Raw genomic sequence first — 27,879 nt, forward strand, 5'->3', positions numbered from 1 at the left:
GGGATATCAGTCTGAAATTCTCCTTTCTGTTGGGGTTTTTGCCTGGTTTGGGGATTAAGGTTATGCTCACCCCATAGAATGAGTCTGGAAGGTTTCCTTCTGTTTCTATTTTTTGAAACAGCTTCAGGAGAATAGGTATTATTTCTTCTTTGAAATCTTCTTTGATCACTGCTTCAGTCTCATTACTGGTTATTGGCCTATTCAAGTTGTCAATTTCTTCCTGTTTCAGTCTTGGTAGTTTATAGGTTTCCAGGAAGGCATCCACTTCCTCCAGATTGCTCAATTTATTGGCATATAGTTGTTGATAATATTTCTAATAATTGTTTCTATTTCCTTGGTGTTAGTCGTGATCTCTCCTCTTTCATTCATAGTTTTATGAATTTGGGTCCTTTCTCTTTTCTTTTGGATAAGTCTGGCCAGTGGTTTATTGACCTTATTCTTTCAAAGAACCAGCTTCTAGTTTCGTTGATCTGATCTGTGTTTCTGGTTTCTAATTCACTGATGTCTGCTCTAATCTTAATTATTTCTCTTCTAATGTTTGGCTTAGGTATTGTTTGTTGCTTTTTCTCCATTTCTTTAAGGTGTAAAGTTAGTTGGTGAATTCGGGATTTTTCTGCTTTTTTTTGAGTGAGGCTTGGATGGCTATGTATTTCCCTCTTAGGACCACCTTTGCAGTATCCCATAGATTTTGGACTGATGTGTTTTCGTTCTCATTGGTTTCTGTGAACTGTTTAAGTTCTTTGATTTCCTGGTTGACCCAAACATTCTTGAGCAGAGTGGTCTTTAGCTTCCAAGTGTTTGAATTTCTTCCAAATTTTTTCTTGTGATTGAGTTCCAGTTTTAAATCATTATGGTCTGAGAATATGCAGGGAATAATCTCATTCTTTTGGTGTTGGTTGGGACCTGATTTGTGACCCAGTATGTGGTCTATTCTGGAGAAAGTTCCGTGTGCGCTCAAGAAGAATGAGTATTCTGTTGTTTTAGGGTGGAATGTTCTGTATAGATCTATGAGGTCCATCTGGTGCAGTGTGTCATTCAAAGCTCTTGTTTCTTTGTTGATTTTCTGCTTAGATGATCTGTCTTTTGCTGAGAGTGGAGTATTGAGGTCTCCTACAATTAACATAATATTATCAATATGACTCTTTAGTTTGGTTAACATGACTGCTCCCATGTTGGGGGCATAGATATTTACAATTGTTAGATCTTCTTGTTCGATAGTCCCTTTAAGAATGATATAGTGTCCTTCTGTGTCTCTACCTACAGTCTTTAGTTTAAAATCTAATTTGTCTGAAAAAAATAAAAAAATAAAAAAATAAAATCTAATTTGTCTGATATAAGAATTGCTACCCCAGCTTTCTTTTGAGGTCCGTTGGCATGGAAGATGGATCGCCGTCCCTTCACTTTCAGTCTGGACGTATGTTTAGGTTCAAAATGAGTCTGTTGTAGACAGCATATGGATGGGTCCTGTCTTTTTATCCAATCTGCAACCCTATGCCATTTTATGGGAGCATTTCGGCCATTCACGTTGAGAGTGATTATTGAAAGATATGAATTTATTGTCATCATGTTGCATGTGTGTGAAGTCCTTGTTCTATAGATTGTCTATGTAAATTTCTTTTCTATATCACTTTTGGGGTCTTTTTTCCTTTTATACAACCCCCCTTAATATTTCTTGCAGGGCTGGCTTAGTGGTCATATATTCTTTCCGTTTCTGCCAGTCTTGGAAGCTCTGCATCTCTCCATCCACTCTAAATGACAGCCTTGCCAGATAAAGTATTTTTGGCTGCATGTTATTCTCATTTAGTATCCTCAATATGTCTTCCCAGGCCTTTCTGGCTTGCCAGGTCTCTGTGGATAGGTCTGACATTATTCTGACGTTCCTCCCTCTGTATGTAAGGAATCTCTTTCCCCTAACTACCCTTAAGATGGTTTCCTTGGTTCTAAGATTTGTGAGTTTTACTATTACATGCTGGGGTGTTGGTCTGTTTTCCTTGATCTTGGGAGGGGTCCTCTCTGCCTCTAGGGCACGAATGTTTATTTCATCCCCCAGATTAGGGAAGTTCTCAGCTATGATTTGCTCAAATATATTTTCTAGTCCTCTCTCTCTCCCTACCCCCTCAGGCATCCCAATAATTCTGACATTGGAACGTTTCATGGTGTCACTTACTTCTCTAATTCTGTTTTCATGGAGTTTGAGCTGTTTCTCTCAGACTTCCTCTTTTTCCTTCTTTTCTATCAATTGGTCTTCTAGATTACTAATTCGTTCTTCTGCCTCATTTACCATAGCTGTTAGAGTATCTAGATTAGATTGGATCTCATTTATAGCATTTTTAAGTTCTGCCAGTTCAGCTTTCAGTTCTGCCCTTAGAGACTCCATGTTGCCATTAATCAATTTCTCCATTCTAGCTATCGTCTTCATAACTGTTACCCTGAAGTCCATTTCCCACATCTTGGTTATATCTGTATCCATTTGTTAATGTGTGGCAGAAGTCACAGTCTCTGAGTGTTTCCTATTTTGGGGGTTCCTCCTTCTAGTCATTCTGCTGAGGGGTGGTTGAGGGAATGTACAGAGTCCAAATTACTGACCACAACCCAAGCAAGATGCACCTGTTTTATAGGGACCTTAGGTTGTTGGCCTCTTGTTCTCCCAGCCTGTCTCCTGGGGGAGGGGCCTGCCACGCTGTTACTCAGGCAACCCTGTTTGTGCAGAGTTGCCCTGCCCACTGTGTGTGTTGGGGGATGGGCTCAGTGAAAACCAGTTTTGGGGCACTTTTGTTCTCTGTCAGCTTTCCCTGGCAGGTCTCCGTGTCTTTTTGGAGAGTCAGAGCAGAAGAGACCATTTCTAAACCTCTGCCTCAGAACAGAGAGATCACAGTCTGTTCTTCAGTGAGCTCTCCAGGCCACACTATCTCTATTTCTGTCTGTGCTGCTAAAAACTGCAGCATCCTGGGTTGTGGTCCCCTCAGCAGCACTCCCAGTCCTCACCTCCGGGTCGGGGCATCTACCCTTTGTGCTTCTAAAACCACCAGCCACCCCCAGTTCACACATGCAGTCTGCCGCTCTGGGTTTCCATCCAGGGGGCTTCCCTAATGTCCTTTCCCCACTGCTACCAGTCTGCGAGTCTGTGCTCCATCCCCAGCGGGGGAGGCTTTCACTCACCAGTGATGCGGTATCCCCACGGCTCCCCCCCATCCGTTTATCTTCTGGTATCTGCCTGTGGAATCACGGCTCCTCGCTTTATACCTCGAAACCAACCGCCTATGATATTCTGTTTGTAGAGATTCAGATATATCTTCTTACATCTCAGGCTGATATCATGGGTGTTCAGAGTGGTCTTGTAGATATCCAGCTCAGTCAGGGGACCAGTTGGAATAGGGTCCCCTACTCCTCTGCCATCTTCTCCTACATCTCCCAGATTTGGCATTTTAAATAATAGTGACTAAGAATAGGATTGTCTTATGTGAATTACTAAAGTGTTACTAAATCCATGTTCATTATTATTATTATTATTTAATAAAGTTAAATATTGAATCTTTGTGTTTTTTTTAAAGATTTTATTTATTTATTTGACAGAGAGAGAGTGTGAGCAGGGGAGAGAGGGGCAGGGGGAGAGTGAGAAGCAGACTCCCTGCTGAGCTTGGAGTCCAGTGTGGAACTCGATTCCAGGACTCAGAGATCATGACTTGAGCTGAAGTCAGACACTTAACTAACTGAGCCACCCAGGTGCCCCATATTAGGTCTTGGTTTAAATGAAACATTAGGACAGAATTAATTGCTCTTAACCATATTTTAATTTGATTTAATTTTCTTATTGTTAGTATTCAAATTTTTAAATTTATGATAGAGGTTACTTTCATTTTTAAACATGCAGATAGATTTTTCACAAAATTGATTATTTAGAATCTTGAACTTTTGCTCCAATGAATATAAAATTTTAAAAAGACTGAAATACTTTAAATCTGTAAATCAATTACTTGCCCACTTGATTTCTGGGTAAATCTCCACTGAGACACAGAAAATGGGTGGTTAAACTATTGAGATGCACTCAAGTGTAGCTTTCAAAAGCATTCTCTTTTAAGTGGAAAATGATTTAATATGATGATGGTAGTGTCATTTCACTCAATGAAAATGTCCCATTTCCGTGACCCTGTTATCAGTACAGAATAAAATTTTTCTCATAAGTTATTTTTAAATGATATAACTTTAAAACTATTTGCTCTGGAGAATGATTACTAGATTAGCAGAAATCTCTTTATCAGGATGCAAGAAAAAAAAAAACATTTTAAATGGGTCCAGGAGAAATTGGGACCATGAGGTGGCACCTCATAAAAGACAGACGTTGGCTCCCTTATTATCTGTATATTTAAAATAGGTATAGAGATGAGTAGAGATCTGCAACTCAAAAAAAAAAGGATGTGATCCTAAGATACTAACAGACAAACAACTGTTCACATCTTCTCATGAAATGGTATCTAATGTGCCCCCCTTTTGGGAAGAGATGTTAACCCTTAAAGCAAAACTGATAGAAACTAAGATCTTTAACTTTCAACTTTAAATAGTAAAGATTGTCACACAGACTGAGAAACATACACCATCAGGGTACTTTATGTGGATAAGTAAGAAGACTGAGCAAAAAGAAAACACAGTCTGTTTCTTTTAATGTACTTCAAATATGTTTTCATTTTTAAAATTAATATTTGCATATACACTTTCAGGAATACATTATTTTCATAAATAATGTATTTTCAAATAATGGCCTTTGTCCATTTTCCATAAAAGACTTGCCCCTCCCTATGTAATAAATTTCATTATTATTGTGTGTTAAATAAAAATACAACCGAGTGGGGCACCTGGTTGGTGCAGTTGGTTAAGCATCCAGCTCTTGGTTTCAGCTCAGGTCATGATCTCAGGGCCCTGGTATAGAGCTCCACATTGGGCTCTGCACTCAGCATGGAGTCTGCTTGAGATTCTCTCCCTCTCCCTCTGCCCCCCTACCCGTGCTCTCTCTCTCTAAAACAAATAAATACATTCTTTAAAAAAAAAAGTACAGCCAAGTATATTTGAAGATCTAATTGGCTTTATTAAATGATTCATGAATCGGGCAGCATCCCATCCAACCAGTAGAGGGGAGCCTCTAATTTTGTTGTACAAAATTAAAGGTTTTTATAGATGGAGGATAGGGCAAGAAATTTATTAGCAAAGGAAAAGGATTGTTCCAGACAAGGTAACATTTCCTCATGGTAAACAGCAAGGGGTCTTATGCAGATTAGCTCATCTTCCTTTGAGGAATAAAGAGGGTATATGACAGATTCATTGGCACCCATCAGAAAATTCCTGACTGACCAGTTAAGACTACATTCCTGGGGGAGTTGAAACTGCAATTAGATTATGTATTAAGCCTCCACTTTGGGATTTTGTCCTAAGTGATGCCATTTGGGGCCTGTGGTTACTTTTAATTTGGTTCGGTTTGGTTTGGTTTGGTTTTTTTAAGTTTATTTATTTTTAAGTTTTTGGTAATCTCTACACCCAGTGCGGGGCTTGAACCCACAACCCCAAGATCAAGAGTTGCATGATCTTCCAACTGAGCCAGCGAGGCTCCCCGTTTTTGTTTTTGTTTTTTTTTTTAACACTTGTGTAATTCTCATGCAGTTTGTGTTGATTTCCTGTCAGTTTTTACTTTAAACCTTTCCTGGTTTTGGTACCACAATGTGATACCTATAACTCATCTTGTTTACATAACTTCTTCTGATTATTACCAATTTCACTATTGCTCTCATTTTTCATTATGAATAGTTAACAGAGTTAATTCATAAAGATATTTAATAATTTACATCCAAGGTCTGCATAGATGAAAATGCAATTCCTGAGCCTCCATTCCATTTAGTAGTTTTACATTGTAATGTAGGAGCAGAACTTAGCGCCATGAATTGCCAGATTGCTCTGTTTCTCACTGCAGGTAGGTGTGCTATACTAAGGATTACTTTCAACTGAGGTTGGTAGCAAAGGGGAGTCTTTTTTGACTACCTCAATCCTTTTAGGCTACTAATGACAGTGATGTTGTCACCACGTTATTATGTTTTCCTACCTCTCTAATAGTAATTGCCTAAGGTAAAAACACATGCACTCTTTAACTCTCAGACATGATGGTTAATTGGTGGAGATAGTAGGGGTTCTTTGAAATAATCCCATCACATAAATCTTTGTGTACTTCTTGAAGAAGTTTTCTAAATGCTTTCAAAAGTATGCTAAAATTGTTGTCCTTACCTATATATTGTTAGCTAATATTTTTTATTGCATTTGCTGTTTTGCCAAACTTTTTTTTTTTTTATTCTTTTGTTAATCCCCATACATTACATCATTAGTTTTAGATGAAGTGTTCCATGATTCATTGTTTGTGCACAACACCCAGTGCTCCATGCAGAATGTGCCCTCCTCAATACCCACCACCAGGCTAACCCATCCGCCCACCCCCCTCCCCTCTAGAACCCTCAGTTTGTTTTTCAGAGTCTATCGTCTCTCATGGTTCGTCTACCCCTCCGATTTCCCCCGCTTCATTCTTCCCCTCCCGCTACCTTCTTCTTCTTCTTTTTTTTTTTTAACATATATTGCATTATTTGTTTCAGAGGTACATATCTGAGATTCAACAGTCTTGCACAATTCACAGCGCTTACCAGAGCACACACCCTCCCCAGTGTCCATCACCCAGTCACCCCATCCCTCCCACCCCACCCCCCACTCCAACAACACTCAGTTTGTTTCCTGCAATTAAGAATTCCTCATATCAGTGAGATCATATGATACATGTCTTTCTCTGTTTGACTTATTTCACTCAACATAATACCCTCCAGTTCCATCCACATCGTTGCAAATGGCAAGATCTCATTCCTTTTGATGGCTGCATAATATTCCATTGTATATATATACCACATCTTCTTTAGCCATTCATCTGTCGATGGACATCTTGGCTCTTTCCACAGTTTGGCTATTGTGGACATTGCTGCTATAAACATCGGGGTGCACGTAGCCCTTCGGATCCCTACTTTTGTATCTTTGGGGTAAATACCCAGTAGTGCAATTGCTGGATCATATGGTAGCTCTATTTTCAACTTTTTGAGGAACCTCCATACTGCTTTCAGAGTGGCTGAACCAGCTTGCATTCCCACCAAAAGTGTAGGAGAGTTCCCCTTTCTCTGCATCCCTGCCAACATCTGTCGTTTCCTGACTTGTTAATTTTAGCCATTCTGACTGGTGTGAGGTGGTATCTCATGGAGGTTTTGATTTGGATTTCCCTGATGCTGAGCGATGTTGAGCACTTTTTCATGTGTCTGTTGGCCATTTGGATGTCTTCTTTGGAAAAATGTCTGTTCATGTCTTCTGCCCATTTCTTCATTGGATTCTTTGTTCTTTGGGTGTTGAGTTTGATGAGTTCTTTATAGATTTTGGATACTAGCCCTTTATCTGATATGTCATTTGCAAATATCTTCTCCCATTCTGTTGGTTGTCTTTTGGTTTTGTTGATTGTTTCCTTTGCTTTGCAAAAGCTTTTTATCTTGATGAAGTCCCAATAGTTCATTTTTGCCCTTGCTTCCCTTGCCTTTGGCGATGTTTCTAGGAAGAAGTTGCTTCGGCTGAGGTCAAAGAGGTTGCTGCCTGTGTTCTCCTTTAGGATTTGGATGGACTCCTGTCTCACATTGAGGTCTTTCAACCATTTGGAGTCTATTTTTGTGTGTGGTGTAAGGAAATGGTCCAGTTTCATTCTTCTGCATGTGGCTATCCAATTTTCCCAACACCATTTGTTGAAGAGACTGTCTTTGTTCCATTGGACATTCTTTCCTGCTTTGTCGAAGATTAGTTGACCATAGAGTTGAGGGTCCATTTCTGGGCTCTCTCTTCTGTTCCATTGATCTATGTGTCTGTTTTTGTGCCAGTACCATGCTGTCTTGATGATGACAGCTTTGTAATAGAGCTTGAAGTCCGGAATTGTGATGCCGCCGGCTATGCTTTTCTTTTTCAATATTCCTCTGGCTATGCGGGGTCTTTTCTGGTTCCATACAAATTTTAGGATGATTTGTTCCATTTCTTTGAAAAAAGTGGATGGTATTTTGATGGGGATTGCATTGAATGTGTAGATTGCTCTAGGTAGCATTGACATCTTCACAATATTTGTTCTTCCAATCCATGAGCATGGAACGTTTTTCCATTTCTTTGTGTCTTCCTCAATTTCTTTCATGAGTATTTTATAGTTTTCTGAGTACAGATCCTTTGTCTCTTTGGTTAGATTTATTCCTAGGTATCTTATGGTTTTGGGTGCAATTGTAAATGGGATCGACTCCTTAATTTCTCTTTCTTCTGTCTTGTTGTTGGTGTATAGGAATGCCACTGACTTCTGTGCATTGATTTTATATCCTGCCACTTTACTGAATTCCTGTATGAGTTCTAGCAGTTTTGGGGTGGAGTCTTTTGCGTTTTCCACATAAAGTATCATATCATCTGCAAAGAGTGAGAGTTTGACTTCTTCTTTGCCAATTTGGATGCCTTTTATTTCTTTTTGTTGTCTGATTGCTGTGGCTAGGACTTCCAATACTATGTTGAATAGCAGTGGTGATAGTGGACATCCCTGCCGCGTTCCTGACCTTAGGGGGAAGCTCTCAGTTTTTCCCCATTGAGAATAATATTTGCTGTAGGTTTTTCATAGATGGCTTTTATGATATTGAGGTATGTACCCTCTATCCCTATACTCTGAAGAGTTTTGATCAAGAAAGGATGCTGTACTTTGTCAAAAGCTTTTTCTGCATCTATTGAGAGGATCATATGATTCTTGTTCTTTCTTTTGTTAATGTATTGTATCACATTGATTGATTTGCAGATGTTGAACCAACCTTGCAGCCCAGGGATAAATCCCACTTGGTCATGGTGAATAATCCTTTTAATGTACTGTTGGATCTTATTGGCTAGTATTTTGGTGAGAATTTTTGCATCCATGTTCATCAGGGATATTGGTCTGTAATTCTCCTTTTTGATGGGGTATTTGTCTGGTTTTGGGATCAAGGTAATGCTGGCCTCATAAAATGAGTTTGGAAGTTTTCCTTCCGTTTCTATTTTTTGGAACAGTTTCAGAAGAATAGGTATTAATTCTTCTTGAAATGTTTGGTAGAATTCCCCTGGGAAGCCATCTGGCCCTGGGCTTTTGTTTTTTGGGAGATTTTTGATGACTGCTTCAATTTCCTTTGTGTTTATAGGTCTGTTCAGGTTTTCTATTTCATCCTGGTTCAGTTTTGGTAGTTGATACATCTCTAGGAATGCATCCATCTCTTCCAGGTTATCTAATTTGCTGCCATAGAGTTGCTTATAATATGTTCTTATAATTGTTTGTATTTCTTTGGTGTTGGTTGTTATCTCTCCTCTTTCATTCATGATTTTGTTGATTTGGGTCATTTCTCTTCTCTTTTTGATAAGTCTGGCCAGGGGTTTATCAATCTTGTTAATTCTTTCAAAGAACCAACTCCTAGTTTCGTTGATCTGTTCTACTGTTCTTTTAGTTTCTATTTCATTGATTTCTGCTCTGATCTTTATGATTTCTCTTCTCCTGCTGGGTTTAGGCTTTATTTGCTGTTCTTTCTCCAGCTCCTTTAGGTGTAGGGTTAGGTTGTATACTTGAGACCTTTCTTGTTTCTTGAGAAAGGCTTGTATTGCTATATACTTTCCTCTTAGGACTGCCTTTGCTGCATCCCAAAGATTTTGAATAGTTGTGTTTTCATTTTCATTGGTTTCCATGTATTTTTTTAATTCTTCTTTAATTTCCTGGTTGACCCATTCATTCTTCAGTAGGATGCTCTTTAGCCTCCATGTATTTGAGTTCTTTCCGACTTTCCTCTTGTGATTGAGTTCTAGTTTCAAAGCATTGTGGTCTGAAAATAGGCAGGGAATGATCCCAATCTTTTGGTACCAGTTGAGACCTGATTTATGACCTAGGATGTGATCTATTCTGGAGAATGTTCCATGGGCACTCGAGAAGAATGTGTATTCCGTTGCTTTGGGGTGGAATGTTCTGAATATGTCTGTGAAGTCCATTTGATCCAGTGTGTCATTTAAAGTCTTTATTTCCTTGTTGATCTTTTGCTTAGACAATCTGTCACCAAACTTTTGAGATATATTTTATTTAAACCTTAGATCATCAGATGTAGCAATGGAGCTTTCAAGATACTAAGCCATCTCTGATTTTCCATCTGTATCTCAGCTTTTGTTACATTCAACCCAGTTTTCACATCTTCCTTAGAGATGGTCAGAATCTCTGTAAAATAGGGCTCATGTAAGAAATGTTTATACCCTCAAGGCACATAAATTTGGTTACTTCCTAGAGTGAGTTCCAAAAATCAGATTATATTCACAGTAAACAATAATTGGTTGATAGCAGTCCATTATCTCTTGGTGTAAATTATTTAGTATTCTCTTGGAAATTTTAACATGTGATATCTGCTATTCCATTTTGTTTGGCCTGAAAAATCTCTTGTACGTCATATAGTTTGGCTGTGTGAGAATGATGAGAGCAATTCACTATCTTCCTATTGACAATAATATCAACACAGTAATGAGTTATAAATGTGTTCTGAAAACAAAATAAGTGTGTGAACAAAACCTATGCTTTAAGCTTTAGATCAATCATAGCCTCCATAATATTTGTTCTTTTGTCAGTGACAATTGACTAATTTTTTCATTTTATAATCAACCTTTAATAAAATTCACTGTATTGTTAATGGTGAGACCTAGAAGTCTCTCTTCATGTTAGTAAGAGAAGAATGTCGGGGAGGAAAACATTTATTATACCTTTGAAGGATTTTGGCTGGTCTAAGAATGAAATTGACATGAGACAAATTAACAGGAGAAAATCAAACAGATGTTTAATAACATGTATGCCTCCTTCTTATATACATGGGAGAGACACAGGAAACTGAATAACTCCCCAAAATGGCAGAAGCCTTCACCTTAAATAGTTATACTTAAATACTATCACTTTAATACTAAATACTATCTTCAACTAAAGACAAAGCAAAATGTTGGGGGTGGGGAGTCAGTTTTATGGGAGGTGACCAGGAAAAGCATAGTGAACAAGGGTAGTATTGCTCTGCAGATTTAAGTTTTGCCTTTTCTTATTGATAAGAGTCTCTAGGGACTTAGAGTCACCCCCTCCATCCCCCCCACCAACCCTTCCTGGTACAGTGTGGGAGACACACCTACAAAAGCAGATTTCCCTTATAAATGTAAATGTCTCTTTAAAAAGGATTAACTCCTACTTAGTTTTCTGAGGGGCTTCTTGTGTGTTTGTTGTTTCCTAAAAATAACCAGTTTAAAATAGTCAATATACCAAAGAGGCATATCTTAGGATGGCGAGATTTTCTCCCCTTCAGGAGCATAGTTAAAAACACTAATAATCCCCTCCGTGTCAAACATAAAAAAGTTGATACAAAACAACATATGTGAGTTTCCAACCATTTTCAATAAGTTTTTAGTTTAAAATTTTAGCCTCCGTAATAAAAATATATATATTTTGATTTACTCATTTTGCTGTTTTTCTTCTTTTCTTTGTATTTTTATATTCTTTATTTTTTCTGGGTGAGAGATCATATATCTTGTACATGATATTGAAATTTTTCTTCCTCATGAGATGTTGATTTTAAAAAATTAATATTCTGCTTTGAATTTATCTTGAGAAAATAAAATATAGACTATATGTGTACATGTACATGTGTGTATATACGTATGTATAGTCATGAGCATGCTATGAAGGCACACACACGAGCTGTGTCTTTCCACAGTGTCAGCTTTAATCAATCACAGAGCAAAGCTAATCATAATTATAAAGCAGGTTCAGGATTCCAAACTCAATGACATTTCACCATGTGATTAAACTTGGCTTCTTACATGGCACACAGAGCAGAACATAAGACGAGCCACACAACAAATGAGATAACAGAAGGGTGTAGGAAGTTAACGAAACAAACGTGAAGTCAGTCTGTGGGTGCGCAGTTGGACGTGAGGCCTGGGTCCCATCCGAGTCGGCTGTGGGCACTTACCGCTTATTATGTTCAAGCAGTGAAGGCTCTCAGTTCTGTTCAGAGATCCATCGGGCAGAACCTTCAACAGCAGCTGCCTTTTTCATGTGGTCAGACATAGAGAGGTCATGTCTGAAGAGTCCAAGAGTTTGCTGCCAAAATCCTCCCCTTTTTAAAGGGACGGAGTCGGTTTTGGGTCTCTGCAGACCTGCTCTGGTTCTGCTCGTTATCAGTTCTGGGGTGTCAGCTGACATTGGCCCCCGCAATATCTCCTAGCTGCAGTACCTTAACTGCTTGCATCACTGCTTGATACAGGCTCCTGCTTGACGTGACAGACTCCATTTTGCTCTCTACATATATACATATGCATGTGTGTATACAGAAAGCGGAGGGAGAGAGACCCTATCTTAAACAGTTAAGCAGGAGGCTACTTCCTAGGGATCATTCCCTGCAATATATATATATTTCTATTTGTCACTGCGTTTAATAGCTGCCGCACCCCCACCCCTACCCCCAAGGTTATAGTAAATGTCTGAAAACATGTGAACAAACCTACAGACTCTACAGGAGTTTCTGACTCCTTCACAGCTCCTCAGTGTCTGGCAAGCACATCCTCACTCCCACATCATCCCCCAGCCTGGTATTGGCAGCCCACCTTGATTGCATGTCTGCATTCTGTATGTCTCAGGTTGGATATAGAGGTGTGAAGCATCATTTCCTTACGTATACGGGCATATTGGCTGCCGTAGCAGAGGAATGACAAGGGTGTTTCTAGTTTTCAGCTATCTGCCTGTTTCCTCTGAGTTCTGAACTGCTGGTACTGACTTTTTAGTTTAGGAAAATTACTGAGACAAACTTTAGTTATCACTTCCTCTGAATTACATGGTACATTTTAAAATACTCTTTGGTACAGTTTGTTTACTGACTTGGTGATGTTTTTAAATGGAATAAAATTAAAATTGAAAATTCCCTCAATAATATGCCTAACTTAATATTGTGTGTTTTGGACCTCAGAAATAACCCCTTTAATTTTTTTAATTAAGTAGGCTCCACACCCAACATGGGGCTTGAACTCATGACCGAGATCAAGAATTGCATGCTCTACTGATTGAACCAGCCAGGCACCCCAGAAATAATCCCTTTAAGATGAACTCATGGGGGTGCCTGGGTGGCTCAGTTGGTTGAGCATCTGCCTTCGGTTCATCCCGGGATCCTGGGATGGAGCCCAATGTCAGCAGGGAGCCTGCTTCTCCCTCTGCCCCCCTTGCTTGTGCTCTCTCTCGCTATCTCCCTCTCTCTGTCAAATAAATAAATAAAATCTTTAAATAAAAAAAATAATGAAATACAATAAAATGAACTCATGATTATCTTCTGGGAGAGGATATGGTGGGAAATAATTCTTGCTAGTGCATATTGAATTGTCATTGAGTCCATTAAGCTTTTACGGGCAAAAAAACATAACCTTGATTTACTCTGACCCAGTTAGAATAGGAAGTGATGAGGCTTTCAGTGCAAATACTCAGTGATTTAAATTTTCCCTGTTCAGGGGCGCCTGGATGGCTCAGTCGTTAAGCGTCTGCCTTCAGCTCAGGTCATGATCCCAGGGCCCTGGGATCGAGCCCCACATCGGGCTCCCTGCTTGGCGGGAAGCCTGCTCCTCCCTCTCCCACTCCCCCTGCTTGTGTTCCCTCTCTCGGTGTGTCTCTCTCTGTCAAATAAATAAAATCTTAAATAAATAAATAAATAAATAAATAAATAAATAAATAAATAAATAAATAAATAAAATCTTAAATAAATAAATAAATAAATAAATAAATAAATAAAAAAATAAAAAATAAAAAATAAATAAATAAATAAATAAATAAATAAATAAAAAAATAAAAAAATAAATTTTCCCTGTTCAGAGAAGGTGTGAATGGCAACCAAATGATAAATTTAACCCACTGTCTTTCTCAGAGCTGTCCTTTCCAATAACTTTCATGAAAGAGGTAACCTAGGTTAATTTGACATTTTTAAACTCCTTCTAAGATTTTACCAATGGTTGCTGTATTATTTAGTTCAAAGTATCCAGAATATCAGACACATTAACCATTAGGTTTATATACAAACACTAACATCTCTTATAAATTGCACATTTATTCTTTAACGAGTATTTATTGTCTCTCGTATCCATTGCACTATTCTAGATGCTGAGGAACAGTGATGAATATTACAAACAGACCCCTATTTACATGGAGCTAACATTCTAGTGGAGTCAGACAGAAAACAAAAATAACATTGAAATAAGATATTTCATGGGAAGTTTTTCTGTTGTCTTACATTTTCAAGTAAAGACACGGACCTGGGAACCATTAATAATTCTGTCTCCATGTTATAAAAGGTGCTGCTATGCCATTTATTAAGGACTCTCTAAATGTTTTAGTTATGGTGTTTTTAGCTGACATGACCAAGTCCAAAATTTCAGTGGCCTAACACAATAAAAGTTCTTAATAATTGCAACACTCTGTGCACTTGTTCCCAGTTGGTGGCTGGTGTCTGCCATGGTGTGATCCAGCCTCCTCCCATATTGTGGCTCCATCGACATTTAGGAACTCAGCAGTTCCTGCATATAGATGGAGAAAGAAAAAGGAAACAGAAAAGAATTTCCACTGGTTTCTTAACCATGCCATCACAGACATGGCACACATCACTTCCACCCACATACTATTAGAGAGAACTAGTCATATGGCTATGCCTGGGTGCAAGAGAGTTTGGGAAATGTTACCTCTGGTTGGACAGCTCCTGTCCAATGATGTCTTCATCTTATAAAGAGGAGCACAGAATTTTGCTGGAGGAATGTTACTTCTGACATGTCAAGAAAGATGAGAAATCTTTAGCCTATCACCCATGTCCAGCCTCTCTCTGTGTTGGCCAGAACACAAAGACAGGGGGAGTGGCTTCTTTAAAGAGTGAAAACTGAGAACTTAATGCCCATTGGATTTTGCTGAGTTCTTGCTAAAAGACTGGACCATGGATGGAGGGGAAATGCCTAGAGTGACTGCAGCTGCACTTCCATTGGCACATGACAAGACCTTGTAGATCAAAGTAGATTCTACTCAGTGCCAGGAGACTGGGCTGGGGTTTTTTAAAAGGGTCTGCTCAACATACATTCTGCTAAAGTGAGAAGAACCCAGGAGAAAAAGTCTACATGGGTAATGCTAGAAAGAGGAAAAGAGAAGGACCTAGAAAGTCAACTGGAAAAGATCAACCAGTATCAATTAAGTAAATGGCCTTTGTTCTTTTACCTTTCATCCCATCTTCATCCTGTAACCTGAAGGAGCTGTATTAACATAGTGATTACAGGAGAGGCAGTTAGAGCAGGGGCTTGCAAAGAGCAGGTCACATCCACCTTCTTCCTCACGAACAGTCCGAAAAATTACTACATGTCTTGGGGGTAGAGAGGGGGTGGCAGGAGGAAAGGTCAGGAAAAACATTCATTGGATATGAAATGAAAGTGTTGATTGATTTTGTACCTCTTTAAAGATCTGACAACGAGACAGCTCTGGCATTGGGAACTATCCTGAGAAAACAGCGAGGTGGAGAAAGGGAGATCCTGCCAGGTTTGGTGATCAGTAGTGGAAGAGAAACCGTTTTCAGATGATACGCTACCAAGTTTAGTCCGTTCGGTTTATCTGTCACCATGACAATAAATGCCTAAGCTAAATTTAGTGGTAATTGTACCAACAAAAATAGTTCAGTGTTATGTCTACTGTGACATGAAGACTGGGGAAATGCACCCAGGTAGAGCAAATGACAAATGTCCCAGCCCTCAGAACAAAATGAGCTTCGTGGGGTGGGAGGTAGTAGGTAGGAGCCCAAGTGTTCCAGGAACAGAAAAGATGCTTCTGAGGCTGGAGCTTGGACAGAAATGGCAGTGGGTGGGGGGTAGTAGTGGGGGTACTTTCAGTCCGAGGTGCCAGCAGGGCCATGGCTTGCAGGACCTCAGAGGGCAAGATAAGAGATTTTATTCCATGTGCAATTAGAGGCCACTAGAGAGTGGAAAGAGGGGAATGACCTGACCTGTTTCTAAATGTCTCAAAATATTTCTTCTTTTTTAAGAAAATAATAAAAATATAAATTATATTTAGATGCTGAAAATATTTTTTAAAGATTCATTTATTTATGAGAGAGAGAGAGCGTGCGCACACGAGCTGGGGGGGAGGGGTAGAGGGAGAGGGACAAGCAGACTCCCTGCTGAGCACAGAGCCCCATGAGGGGCCTGACCCCAGGACCCCCAGGATCATGACCTGAGCTGAAGTCAGATGCTTAACCAACTGAGCCACCCAGGTGCCCCTGAAAATATTTTATATTTGTTTTAAAATGAATGTGGGGGGATGCCTGGGTGGCTCAGTCAGTTAAGCATCTGACTCTTGATTTCAGCTCAGGTCATGATCTCAGGGTCATGAGATCAAGCCCCGAGTCGGGATCTGCACTGGGAGTGGAGCCTGCTTAAGATTCTCTCTCTGCCCCTCCCAATCTCCCCCTCTCTCTCCCTTTCTAATAAATAAATAAATAAATAAATAAATAAATAAATAAATAAATAAATAAAATTTTTTAGAATTAAAATGAATATAGGTATTCAAACTTTCTCTGAAAAAGTTTAAAATTTGCAAAATTCAGTACATCTGTTTGTGCATATTTTAAACATATTCCAATCTTAGCTGAGTGTTTGAATTTTTTCAGTCCTAAATTTCAACATCTTATGAACGTCTTCATGCTTTAAAATCTTTACTTATATTCCACAGGATTAAATATACATAATTTATTCCTTTCACAAAAGGATTATGAAAAATGGAAGCAATTTCTTTAAGCAGTCATTGTGTTAGCTAAAATATTCCTTAAGTACACAATCCAGGCAACATACTGAACACCTTATAAAGGAATGCTGTCTATCATTGCACCCAAAAGAGCCCATGTAAAGACAAAAGACAAAAAAAAAAAAAATAGTTACTATTTCACTTGAATTTCCAAAAACAAAATCAGTCCAAATTGATATGCATTTAGTTCTAAAAAACCTTATAAAACCACTCATCAAAGTGGAAGAATATGCCATTGGCAAGACATACACTAGCCAAATATTTCACACTTTTTATATAGAGAGGGAGTCACAGAAATTCACCTGGCTTTATACTTCCTATTGAGTGAGAGTTATTTGTCATAAAATGGAATGGGGTGGCAGGATGCCTTAGACAATAAGACTATTAACCATTTTTGCAGACGACTCCTTTATATATTCTGTTTCGTATGTTGAAAATAGTTATGTATTTATTTTTGGATTATATAGCTAACACAAAGGAGGTATTTCAAGAATAAACTTACAAATTTGGATCATCTCATCAAATGAAGAACGACAAAAATCTCTTATTGAGTGCATGAAACATTTAAAGAAATATTTAGTTTTTATGGCTTTAAGAAATGTAGTTAGAAAATTAATCTTGTCTAAATTAATTTTGACAGTATTTTGGCAGATGTATATTTAAAAGAGATTATTCATACAATACTATATTTTAAAAGTGTAATTTAGGGGTTTTTATCTATTGAAACTTGAAAGAAAATATTCAAATTATAATGAAAGTTAGAAATTATTTTTTATAATATTGTTGTTAAATTTGACATGCATTTTACCAGACTAGAAATACAGCACTCTTAATTAATTGGAAACTTAAATCTTTTTACTATAATGAAACATTCATTTCTATTGAGTCTATTGCTGGTTTTGAGGCCCCAGAGAATTCCATTGCCGGCTTTCCCTAGAGACCACAGTCCTGCTTTAGTGCAGGTGGTTTGGAGCAATTAACAATTGCTCTCTGGAAGGTTGCTTGATTTGGAGGGGGTGTCCAGACCTAATGGATAAGAGTGAAGTGATCAAGTAGTGATATTTGCCATGGATGTGTCAAAGAGAGGCTGTTACGCAAGTGCCCCAGAGCTGCCATCCTCATTTTCTTTCTTTTTTTTTTTTTAAAGATTTTATTTATTTATTTGACAGAGAGAGAGACAGCGAGAGAGGGAACACAAGCAGGGGGAGTGGGAGAGGGAGAAGCAGGCTTCCTGCTGAGCAGGGAGCCCGATGTGGGGCTCGATCCCAGGACCCTGGGATCACCACCTGAGCTGAAGGCAGAGGCTTAACCACTGAGCCACCCAGGCGCCCCGCCATCCTCATTTTCATCTCTTAAGATTCGGCCAACCGTAGAATGTCCTCACACATTTGTAACACTGGGGCATGCTTTTGTTATGTGGCTTGTAGTTTGCAGCGATCACAGTAGATTGAAAGTGGTTTTGTTTTACTTTGTGTTCAAAGTCTATATGTGATGAGACATAAAGCAATTCAATATTCCAGTACTTCATTCCTCTTTAGGCCAGAGTTTTTCAATGTATAGGTCTCAAAAAAAGGTGAGTGGGTCAAAACGAGCATTCTTTTTTTTTTTTTAAGAAATAGAATAGAATATAAGAGAATAGAAAGTATCAGAGAACGTCACATGTGGGAAGAGTAGGGATTGTTATGTGAATCTTTTTTTCCAGCGGTATGTGTATATGGGCCACATTGTGATGTACAGTGAATTACTCTAGGGATGCCTGGGTGGCTCAGTCAGTTAGGCGTCTGACTTTGGCTCAGGTCATGATCTCAGGCTCCTGGGATCAAGCCTGGCATCAGGCTCTCTGCTCAGCAGGGAGCCTGCTTCCCTCTCTTTTTGCCTGCCTCTCTGCCTACTTGTGATCTCTCTCTGTGTCAAATAAATAAATAAAATCTTTAAAAAAATTAAAATAAAATGAATTACTCTAGGTTATGATGAAATCATTTTGAAAATCACTGGTTTAGATCCTACTATTTTTACTTCTGTGAAGAATAAGCTACAGCATTGTTTTAAACTGACACTGACCTTCTCTGAGAAATATCTGTGTTTGGCCCAAAGACATCTCATTTCAGTTTTCTGTCTAAAGACCCGGGCAAAGTTTCTAGTCCAATATATGGTTGTTGGTATATGTTATCCTGGCATATGGTTTAGTTGTTGATTTGTTTGACCCTTAGAAACTTCCTAGGAGGCTAAATTCTATAACAGTCTCATGAAATACTTCAGATTGCCTAGGAAATGATAAACTGTGTCAAATGTCATTATTGGTTTTTTGCATTTTATATTTTTATTTTTCCTTCTTTATAATCATGAGCATTAGTTATTTTACTATAGCAATTTAAATGCCCATATATTTTAGGAATCCATGATTCTAATATCTCCTGAAACTATCGTAGATAGTCATTTTCCAATGCATTTATAATTAAATCTGATTTGTAATAAATGATATCCTGATTTAATTATAAATTTGTATATATTCTTGTTTTTCATCTCTCTTTACCAGATGTTGTTCACCACACTCAATGCTATTTCCATTCCCCTAAACACACTCATTTATTTATATATCGGTAATCAAGCAAATGTTCATTCCTTGGGTGAAGCTGTAATGTCTGTCTTAAAGATATGTTTTGTGAATAACTCTCTCCCCATCACCACCTGTCCCTACCAGCTTGGTTGTTTTTGTCATTCCTGTAATGTGTTAAGTTTCAAAATACTTCAAAGTCCTGAAGTATGTCCATTACCAAATTTTGAATTATGACTGAAATGCCCAACATTTTCCATTTCATTATGTTAAGGCATTATAGACAACTCAAATTTGTTCAAGATTGAGATATGTCCTGTCTATTAATCACCTTTTAACACTTTTGTTTCAATTAATGGCTTTTACTCTAGTGGAGATCGTGGCTGTAATGGGATGAAATATAAGTCATCAGCCAGAATGGGGATCAGGAAATGTCTTGGAACCTGAAGAGTGCCTTCCAGGGCTGAGTGGATGTAGCTAGGGGGGCAGGACAGCAGAAACCAGAATGGAAGGAAAGAATCTAAACAAGAAGTTAGTTGTATTATCAACAGAATTTTTCTTAGTTCAGATTTTCCCTAGTACTTGATGCTGATGTACAGAGATACTTAAAGTGTGTCCTCTGGATCAGCAGAACTTTTTAGAAGTATATATTATCAGGCCCCATCCCAGAACTATTGAATCAGAGTCTTTGGGGCAGGGGGCCAGTAATCTATGTTTTAGCAACTTCTGCAGATGATTCTTATGCATGCTAAAGTTTGAGTACCACAGCTAGAGAAAATATTGACAAATGGACCTCATGGTAATAATGGTATTGAATAAAACTATATTTTAAATGTAATTTTACACTTTCCTTAGCATTTAGCTAGATGGATGTCTTAAAAGTATTTGTTGTTGAAAAAAATGCCATTTACCAAGACTAGTCAAGAAAAACATATAAGAGATTAAAAGTAAGTGAGATATATTTAACAGTGGATCAAGGGGAAAAATAAAACAAATGGCCTTATGTTGTGTAAAAGTTTTCTTTGCATTTGCTTTTATAGAACAATGACTCACTCTATGGTGACACTAGGAGCTGATTTTGTATTTGTTCTGTAATTCTAGGAGAGCATTTACATTGAAATACCTCTCTCTAATCCAAAAGTGAAAATGATTCATTTAGATGTGCAGTTATCCAGTGCTGCCCTTAATGGATTTAAGCAACTTACACTGCACCCGCTAGAATGTATCAACTATGTCCTACAGTATTCTCCAGCGACTACAGGCTGTAGAGATGAAAGGTATGGTTTGAGTGTGGCATTATATTTTATTGTTGATCCTTTGCAATAAAGCCTTCAAAATGATTTTAAGTGACTTGTTCGAGTCTACTTAAATAAAAGATGGCAGAGCTGAGATACCAGCCCAGTTATAATTTTATTTATTTATTTTTTCCAGTTACATTTTTAGATGGTCACAGGTTCTGTCTCTGTTTCCCCCAAAAGTGAGCACATGCTGATAATAAAGGAAGGTCTCCAGAGTTGCATGTCACTTGAATGCCTTCACATGAAAATACACAGGTGTTTAATTCAATGAACTAAATTGGATTTAATCACAGAAAGCAGGACTTTTCTTGTTATTGCTCCTGTAAGACATTTGAATTCATTAACATTTAAATATTTTTATTCACTCAACAAACATTTATTAAACAGATATTAATGATGATGTTTTTTTCTGAATAATGATCTTCTCACCAAAAATGAAAAATTTAAAAATATATCTACAACAGAAGTAGAATGCTTCACAGAGCAGTTGTCAAAGATTGTGTTTGAAACCACCTATTTAGGATTTTTTTCTGCCAATTTTATTACACAAACTAAAACCACTGACAAGATTTTGTGTATTTTTCTCCACCAGCGTTATTTTTCAGCCCGATGTGGCTCTTGAGTTCTGGTATTTACTGAGATTAACTACTGAATTACCGAAATCAACCACAGTACCAGAAATGCAATGTGACCTTGGAAAGTAAGTTCTATTTAATAGGTAAAATTATTTCGTGGAAGGAGAAAAATTTATCTAAAAGAATATTGTTGTAATCCACTTACTCTTTTTTTATAAGACATACATATATTTTTAGTAATTGATTTTCCTTTCCAGGGAAGGTTTGATATTTCAACTACCCCCTGGAAAACTTAAGTGAAAGAAAAAGAAATTAGGACTTAGTAAGGAGAGGCTTTTATTCAAAATGATTATTGCAAGGGAGAGAAAGGGACTCTTGAAAGAGTTGGAGACCGCAGATCTCAGAAATCTGCAAGCATTTCAAAATCAAACGGGAAAAGCTAAAGGTAGGACAAGGAGAGATAAGCAGACTCTGGAGGGAAAGCTGGACAAGGAAAGGAAAATGACTGGTGGCGACTGATAGGAAAAGGATCGTCCTGTGGTAAGCGGATTCCCAGGAGAAGTCAAGGAAAGAGGCATGTTCCACTTTATTTGTGCTTGCTCAGGCTTGGGGACAAACAGAGCACAGGGGCCCGTAGGAAACATAGAAGGCTGACTAAAGTTTGGTCAAGGCAAAGCAGCGGGTCAGCGATGGACAGTGGAGAATACTTTGTCATTTGGCTAATACCATGTGCCCTTGAGATATGACCATTTATATTTACATGGTTGAGCTCTTCCTACATGTCTGGTACCAGGTTTGATGCTGATACATAGGGGTAACCCAATCACAATTTCTAGTTTTATTTTTTTAAGAGGTATTTATTTATTTGAGAGAGAAAGAGAGAGCACGATCAGGAGGACTGGCAGAGGGAGAGGGAGAGAAGCAGACTCCCAACTGAGTGAGGAGCCTGACACGGGGCTCAGTCTCAAGACCCTGAGATCATGACCTGAGCTGAAACCAAGAGTCGGACACTTAACCGAGTCACCCAGGTGCCCCCACAATTCCTACTTTTATTTTTATTTATTTTTAATAACTCTATAGAGATTGCATTTTATTGAGGAATGGAAATCCAATATGAAACAAATAGAATTCTAAGTAGTTTATGGGCCTCAGATCAGTTATACAAAGCTCAAGGTGACATTTATTTACTTCATATTTTAGTGAGCAGTTTTGATTATGTCCGATACAATTGAAAACATGCTTCCATGAATTACTATAGAGTAATTCCTTATAAAGGTGAGGTAATCCCTCATAGCTTAATAATAAAGGTCCTTATTAAATCAAATATTTTTGAAATCATTTTGGTTTCTAATATGTGTAAAATACATTCATTATTATTTCAAGGTCACAATTTTTTTCATTCAGGATGAGGATATTTTGAGCCATATCATCTTAAAAGGAAATTCTAGATCCAAAAGTTACTACATTGTTCAGAGATATAAGCTACATGAATGTTTTTTAAGACTAATATGCCTATTAGGGGGATTTGCCTCAGTTTCAAATGGGGTAACTGAGGTTTACAGATGCTAAGTGATTTGCCCTAGGTCACTAAATGTAGAAAAGAGACTAAGGAGAATGTTCTTGTATACAATTTTCCAGATTCAAACTAGTGGATTCACATAGAAAATCCAATGGAAATCCAAAGATTTGTCCTACAAACCCTTAAAAGATAATAATCTCTAAGCAAATAAATAACATTTGTGAATATAAAAACATGCCAAAGTCTCTACATTCTCTAGCAGAAATATCCTTTGGCATCTTTCCTGCTTCATATTACAGTACCATAAATGATTGTATTAACAATACTTAACAAAGGGTGATTAGGAAATATGCGGGTCTGCAAGAGGATTTGGTGCAATCTTACTTCAAACAAAATACAGCATGTTAAGCCTGAAGGCAAACCTAAAATACCCTGGAACTACCGTATGTGAAAGAAACAACATGCATGTGTAATAACATAAAGGGCTTTTAATTAAATAGAACTTATAGTATTGGACTGATTTTAACAGCCCAGTAGATCCTCCAGTATTCTTGTTGTTGTTGCCATTGCAACTTGTCTTTCCTGCATTTCAATCACCATGGATAAATGAAACTTTAGGGCTCAAGACTTTTTTTGTCCAAATGATGATACACGTTCGTACTTTTAAAGAGCATGTGCACTAGTGGGCAAATCTGTACCTCTTTGTTAATTTCTCTCCCTTAGCACTCCAGAAGAGTGTTGAATTCTCCCAGGGCCAGATCTGTAGCCAAAGAAATCTGTAGCAAGTGATTTATTAAGGAAGTGGTCCCATTAAGAACAACCTGTAAGAGAATAGGGGAAGCAGGATAAGAAAAGGGAAGAAGCTAAGCAAGGGTGTGATTGCAGGTACGGTCCCAGACTATCTGATCCTGCAGAGAGCTCTGTAGCATAAATTACATCTCAGAGTTTGTCCTGTCTTGATGCAGAGATGCTTGGCTTTTGAATTCCCATACTAGTCATTATAAGCTTCCTTGAGAAGAGGTATAAACTCCCAGGCACTTCTGTCTGTACAGTTGAGGAGATAGCAAGACCCAAGGGCAATCGTCTGAAGGTCTCGGAAGGAAAATGAATAGCAAGCGTGTAGAAGTTGGGGTCTGAGGGTAGAGAACTGGTAAAAATCTTCCAGGGGAACTGGGTAGGGTGCCAGCAGTGTCTGCTTTAACTTCCTAACAAACTTATTTCTACTTTTATATTTTTTCTTGTTTTAAAAATATATTAATGTATGAAAGCTATATAGGTATATAAAATTATTAACAAATGTATTACACTTATGTGAAAATATTTAGCACAACCAGTTTTACAATCTTTTTTTTTTTTCATTCCACTAAAAGGTGCCCACCTTTTCTCTTTCTTTTTGAGTTCTTGTTACTTTTGGTCATGTTGTTCTAAAGAGTAATTTCTTTTTATCTAAGTCATACTGTATGTAATTAAAAGTTGCATAATATTAAAAAATGTTTGATAGTAACTACTTTTTTAGCCAGCCTTATTCTGGATCCCTATCCTCTTTGGAAGTTTGTTGGCCATTAATTGTATCCAGTGTTTTTAAAATGTTTAATAAATTGGTGTTGTTCTATTTTCATACATTTTCTAGGTAGTTGGAGTCTCTTTCAATATGGAAACACATGACTTTCAGTTTCTGGAAGTCTCAAATTATGCCATCTATTTTCTCTCTTCCTACAACATCTATGTTTTAGTTTTAGAACTTGGGGGCTATTTTAATTTTTTTATTTTTTGGCCTTTTTTTTAACCAACATCTGTGCTTTTGCATTCAGATAGATTTACCTGAATTTATCTTCCATTCTTTTTGTTGAATTTTCATGACAGTTATCAACATCCAACACCATTTTTGTTGTTGTTTGGATGTTTCTTTTACATATTTTTGGGTTTTTTAAAAAATCGTAATGTTCTGTTCTTACTTCATTTTGGTAATATTTTTTCTGATATGCTTAAGATATGAATGGTCATGGCCTTTGTCTTTAATTATAAATTTTGTTCTTCTTTTTTCCTACTCAAAACTTTCCCTGATACTTGTTTTGCTCATATTTAAGGATTTATTTATTTAATTGAGAGCGAGAGAGAGTGGAGGTGGGTGGGGCAGAGGGAAAGAGAGAATCTCGGGCAGAGGGAAAGAGAGAATCTCAGGCAGACTCCCTGCTGAGTACAGAGCCCAATGCGAAGCTCGAACTCACGACCCTGAGATCATGACCTGAGCCAAAATCAAGAGTTGGATGCTTAACCCACTGAGCCACCCAAGTACCCCTTTCTCATATTTAAATATGACACTCTGTAATGATAGTCAGGAGTTATTGACCCATTCATGTTGTTCTGTGTACCGTTCTTCATTTATTTTCATTGCTGCAAAAAAAATTCCTTTTTATTGTTGATCAACTTTTGGGGTTTTTTTTCCCAGTTTGGTATATTATGAAATATGTTGTTTATAACATTGTATATGCTTTTGTTGCACATTTGTGCTCATTTCTATTGGGTACAAACATAGGAATGCAATATCACTGTACTCTAGTGGATAACAACAAAGAATGCACAATTGGTTGTACTTATTTACACTCCACCGGCCATAAATTGAAAGTCAGACACTTAACTGACTGAGCCACCCAGCCGCCCCGGCACTGTGTTTTTTTTTTTTTTTTTTTTTAGTGTCTTTTTATTTTGAAAGAGCTTAAGACTCATAAGAAGTTGAAAAAATAATTCAGAATTCACACATATGCTTCATCCTGGAAATGGTTTTTAAGGTGCTACCACTTGGTTCACATTAAAATTACCTTCTTGGTGCATCTGCATGGCTCAGTTGGGTAAGTGGCCAACTCTTGATTTTGGCTCAGGTCATGATCTCACGGTCCTGGGATCGAGCCCTGCATGGGGCTCTGTGCTAGCAGGGAGTCTGCTTCAGGATACCTCTCTCCCCCTCTGCCCTCCATACACTTGTTCACTCTCTCTCTCTCTCTAAAAATAAATAAATATTTAAAAAAAATCATCTTCTTGTTTTTCTTTGATTTGACCAGCAATGTTATTTTAATTTTCCCTTCTTATTCTATATTAATAGGTTTGACACAGTCTTGATGAAAAAATATTTTATCGTGACTGTTTAGAAATAAGTATAACAACATTTTAGACTCAAGAAATTTAATTTTGTCCCTAAGTAATAAATATGTGCATCAACAATCCTCAGTATATACATTTGTAATTACAAACTTCATTTCTCATTATTGGGAAAACTAGCAATTAAAGAAAATATTTATTAAATTCAATTCAATTGAAAACCTTTTTCTGGATGAACAATGAATCAAGTACCTCTTTAGTTAATATATTTTGCTCCTTGGTCCACTGGCAATCACAGGCTACATACACTTCTTACTTTTTGTATCTTTGCCCATTTCTAATGTCATCAAGTTATATTAATCTTTGCGATGAAATTGATTTTAATTCCCACAGAACTTACACTGTTTCTCACTTTTTTAGATTCCACATATAAGTAAGATCACGCAGTGTTTGTCTTTCTCCGTCCGAGTTATTTCACTTAACATAATGTCTTCTAGGGGCGCCTGGGTGGCTCTGTCGGTTGAGCATCTGCCTTCTGCTCAGGTCATGATCCAAGGGTCCTGGGACCGAGCCCCACATCGGGCTCCCAGCTCGGCGGGGAGCCTGCTTCTCCCTCTCCCTCTGCTCCCTGCTCCTGCTCTCTTGCTCACTCTCTATCTCAAATAAATAAAATCTTAAAAAAAAAACCCATTATGTCCTCTAGGTTCATCCATGTTGTCAACAAATGTCAGGATTACCTTCTTTTTTAAGTTTGAGTAATATTTCATTGTATATTCCATGTTTTATTTATCCATTCATCTGTAGAAGAACATTTAGGTTATTTCCATATCTTGGCAATTGTGAATAATGCTGCAATTAATGTGGGAGTGCAGTTATGTCTTCAAGATACTGATTTCATTTATTTTGGGTATATACCAAATAGTTGGTATATGCCCAGTATTTGGGATCCAATTGTTGGATCATATAGTAGTTTTCTTTAATTTTTTGAGGTACCCTCCTATTGTTTGCTATAGTTGCTCTACCAATTTACATTCCCACCAGTGGTGTACCAGTGTGCCATTTTCTCCACATCCTTGCCAACATTACTATTTTTTTAAATGACAGCCATCCTAACAGGTATGAGGTGGTATCTCAGTGTGGTTTTACTTTGCATTTCTACAGCATGGCAGTTTTCATGCTATACATCAAAAGGTATTAGAAATGATGGTAAAGTGAGAATTATGAATCCTCTTGATTATTCTTTGCTTTGAGCATAAATATCAGCCACTTTTTTTTTTTTTTGGTATTTACTCATCGTTGGTTTGGATCTTTTTGATGTAATGGACAGAACTTTGTGAATTTATTACTCATTGTTATTATTTCTTTTTTTTTCTTTAAGATTATTTATTTATTTATTTGACAGAGAAAGACACAGCGAGAGAGGGAACACAAACGGGGAGTGGGAGAGGGAGAAGCAGACTCCCTGCCGAGCAGGGAGCCCGATGCGGGACTCGATGCCGGGACTCCAGGATCATGACCTGAGCCGAAGGCAGTCGCTTAACCAACTGAGCCACCCAGGCGCCCTCATTGTTATTATTTCTAAACTGTTAACTTTTTTGCCTGAATTTAACAGTAATAAAATAATGAGTAAATATTGCTCCTAAAACTGGGATATATTCCACTACCCAGTGTGGAATAACATTTGGTCTCCAAAATAGAAAACCAAGGACTAATTTAGCAAAATGTCATTAGTTCATACATAATTATTCTTATTTTGAAACTCACACAAGTCATTGTATTAGCTTCCTAAACCTGTCATCACAAGTACCACACACTGGGTGAATTAAAACAACAGAAACATATTGTCTCACTGTTCTGGAGGCTAGAAATTTGAAGTCAAGTTTTCAGTAGGACCAAGTTCTCTCTGAAACCAATAAGAGAGAATCCTTCCT

General features: G+C 37.8%; 1 protein-coding gene across 1 annotated transcript in view; it reads left to right on the forward strand.

Moving 5' to 3' along the window:
* Nucleotides 1-27,879, forward strand: part of CFAP47 (cilia and flagella associated protein 47) — a 494,762-nt gene that overhangs the window by 354,650 nt on the left and 112,233 nt on the right. The window contains exons 53-54 of the mRNA XM_035002133.1: nucleotides 20,562-20,737; nucleotides 21,351-21,458. Of these exons, the coding sequence (XP_034858024.1) occupies nucleotides 20,562-20,737; nucleotides 21,351-21,458 (284 nt within the window). The remainder of the gene's footprint in view (nucleotides 1-20,561; nucleotides 20,738-21,350; nucleotides 21,459-27,879) is intronic.

This window comes from Mirounga leonina, unplaced genomic scaffold (genome assembly GCF_011800145.1).
Source record: "Mirounga leonina isolate KUSES-001 unplaced genomic scaffold, KU_Mleo_1.0 Mir_101609, whole genome shotgun sequence".
Lineage (NCBI taxonomy): Eukaryota > Metazoa > Chordata > Mammalia > Carnivora > Phocidae > Mirounga > Mirounga leonina.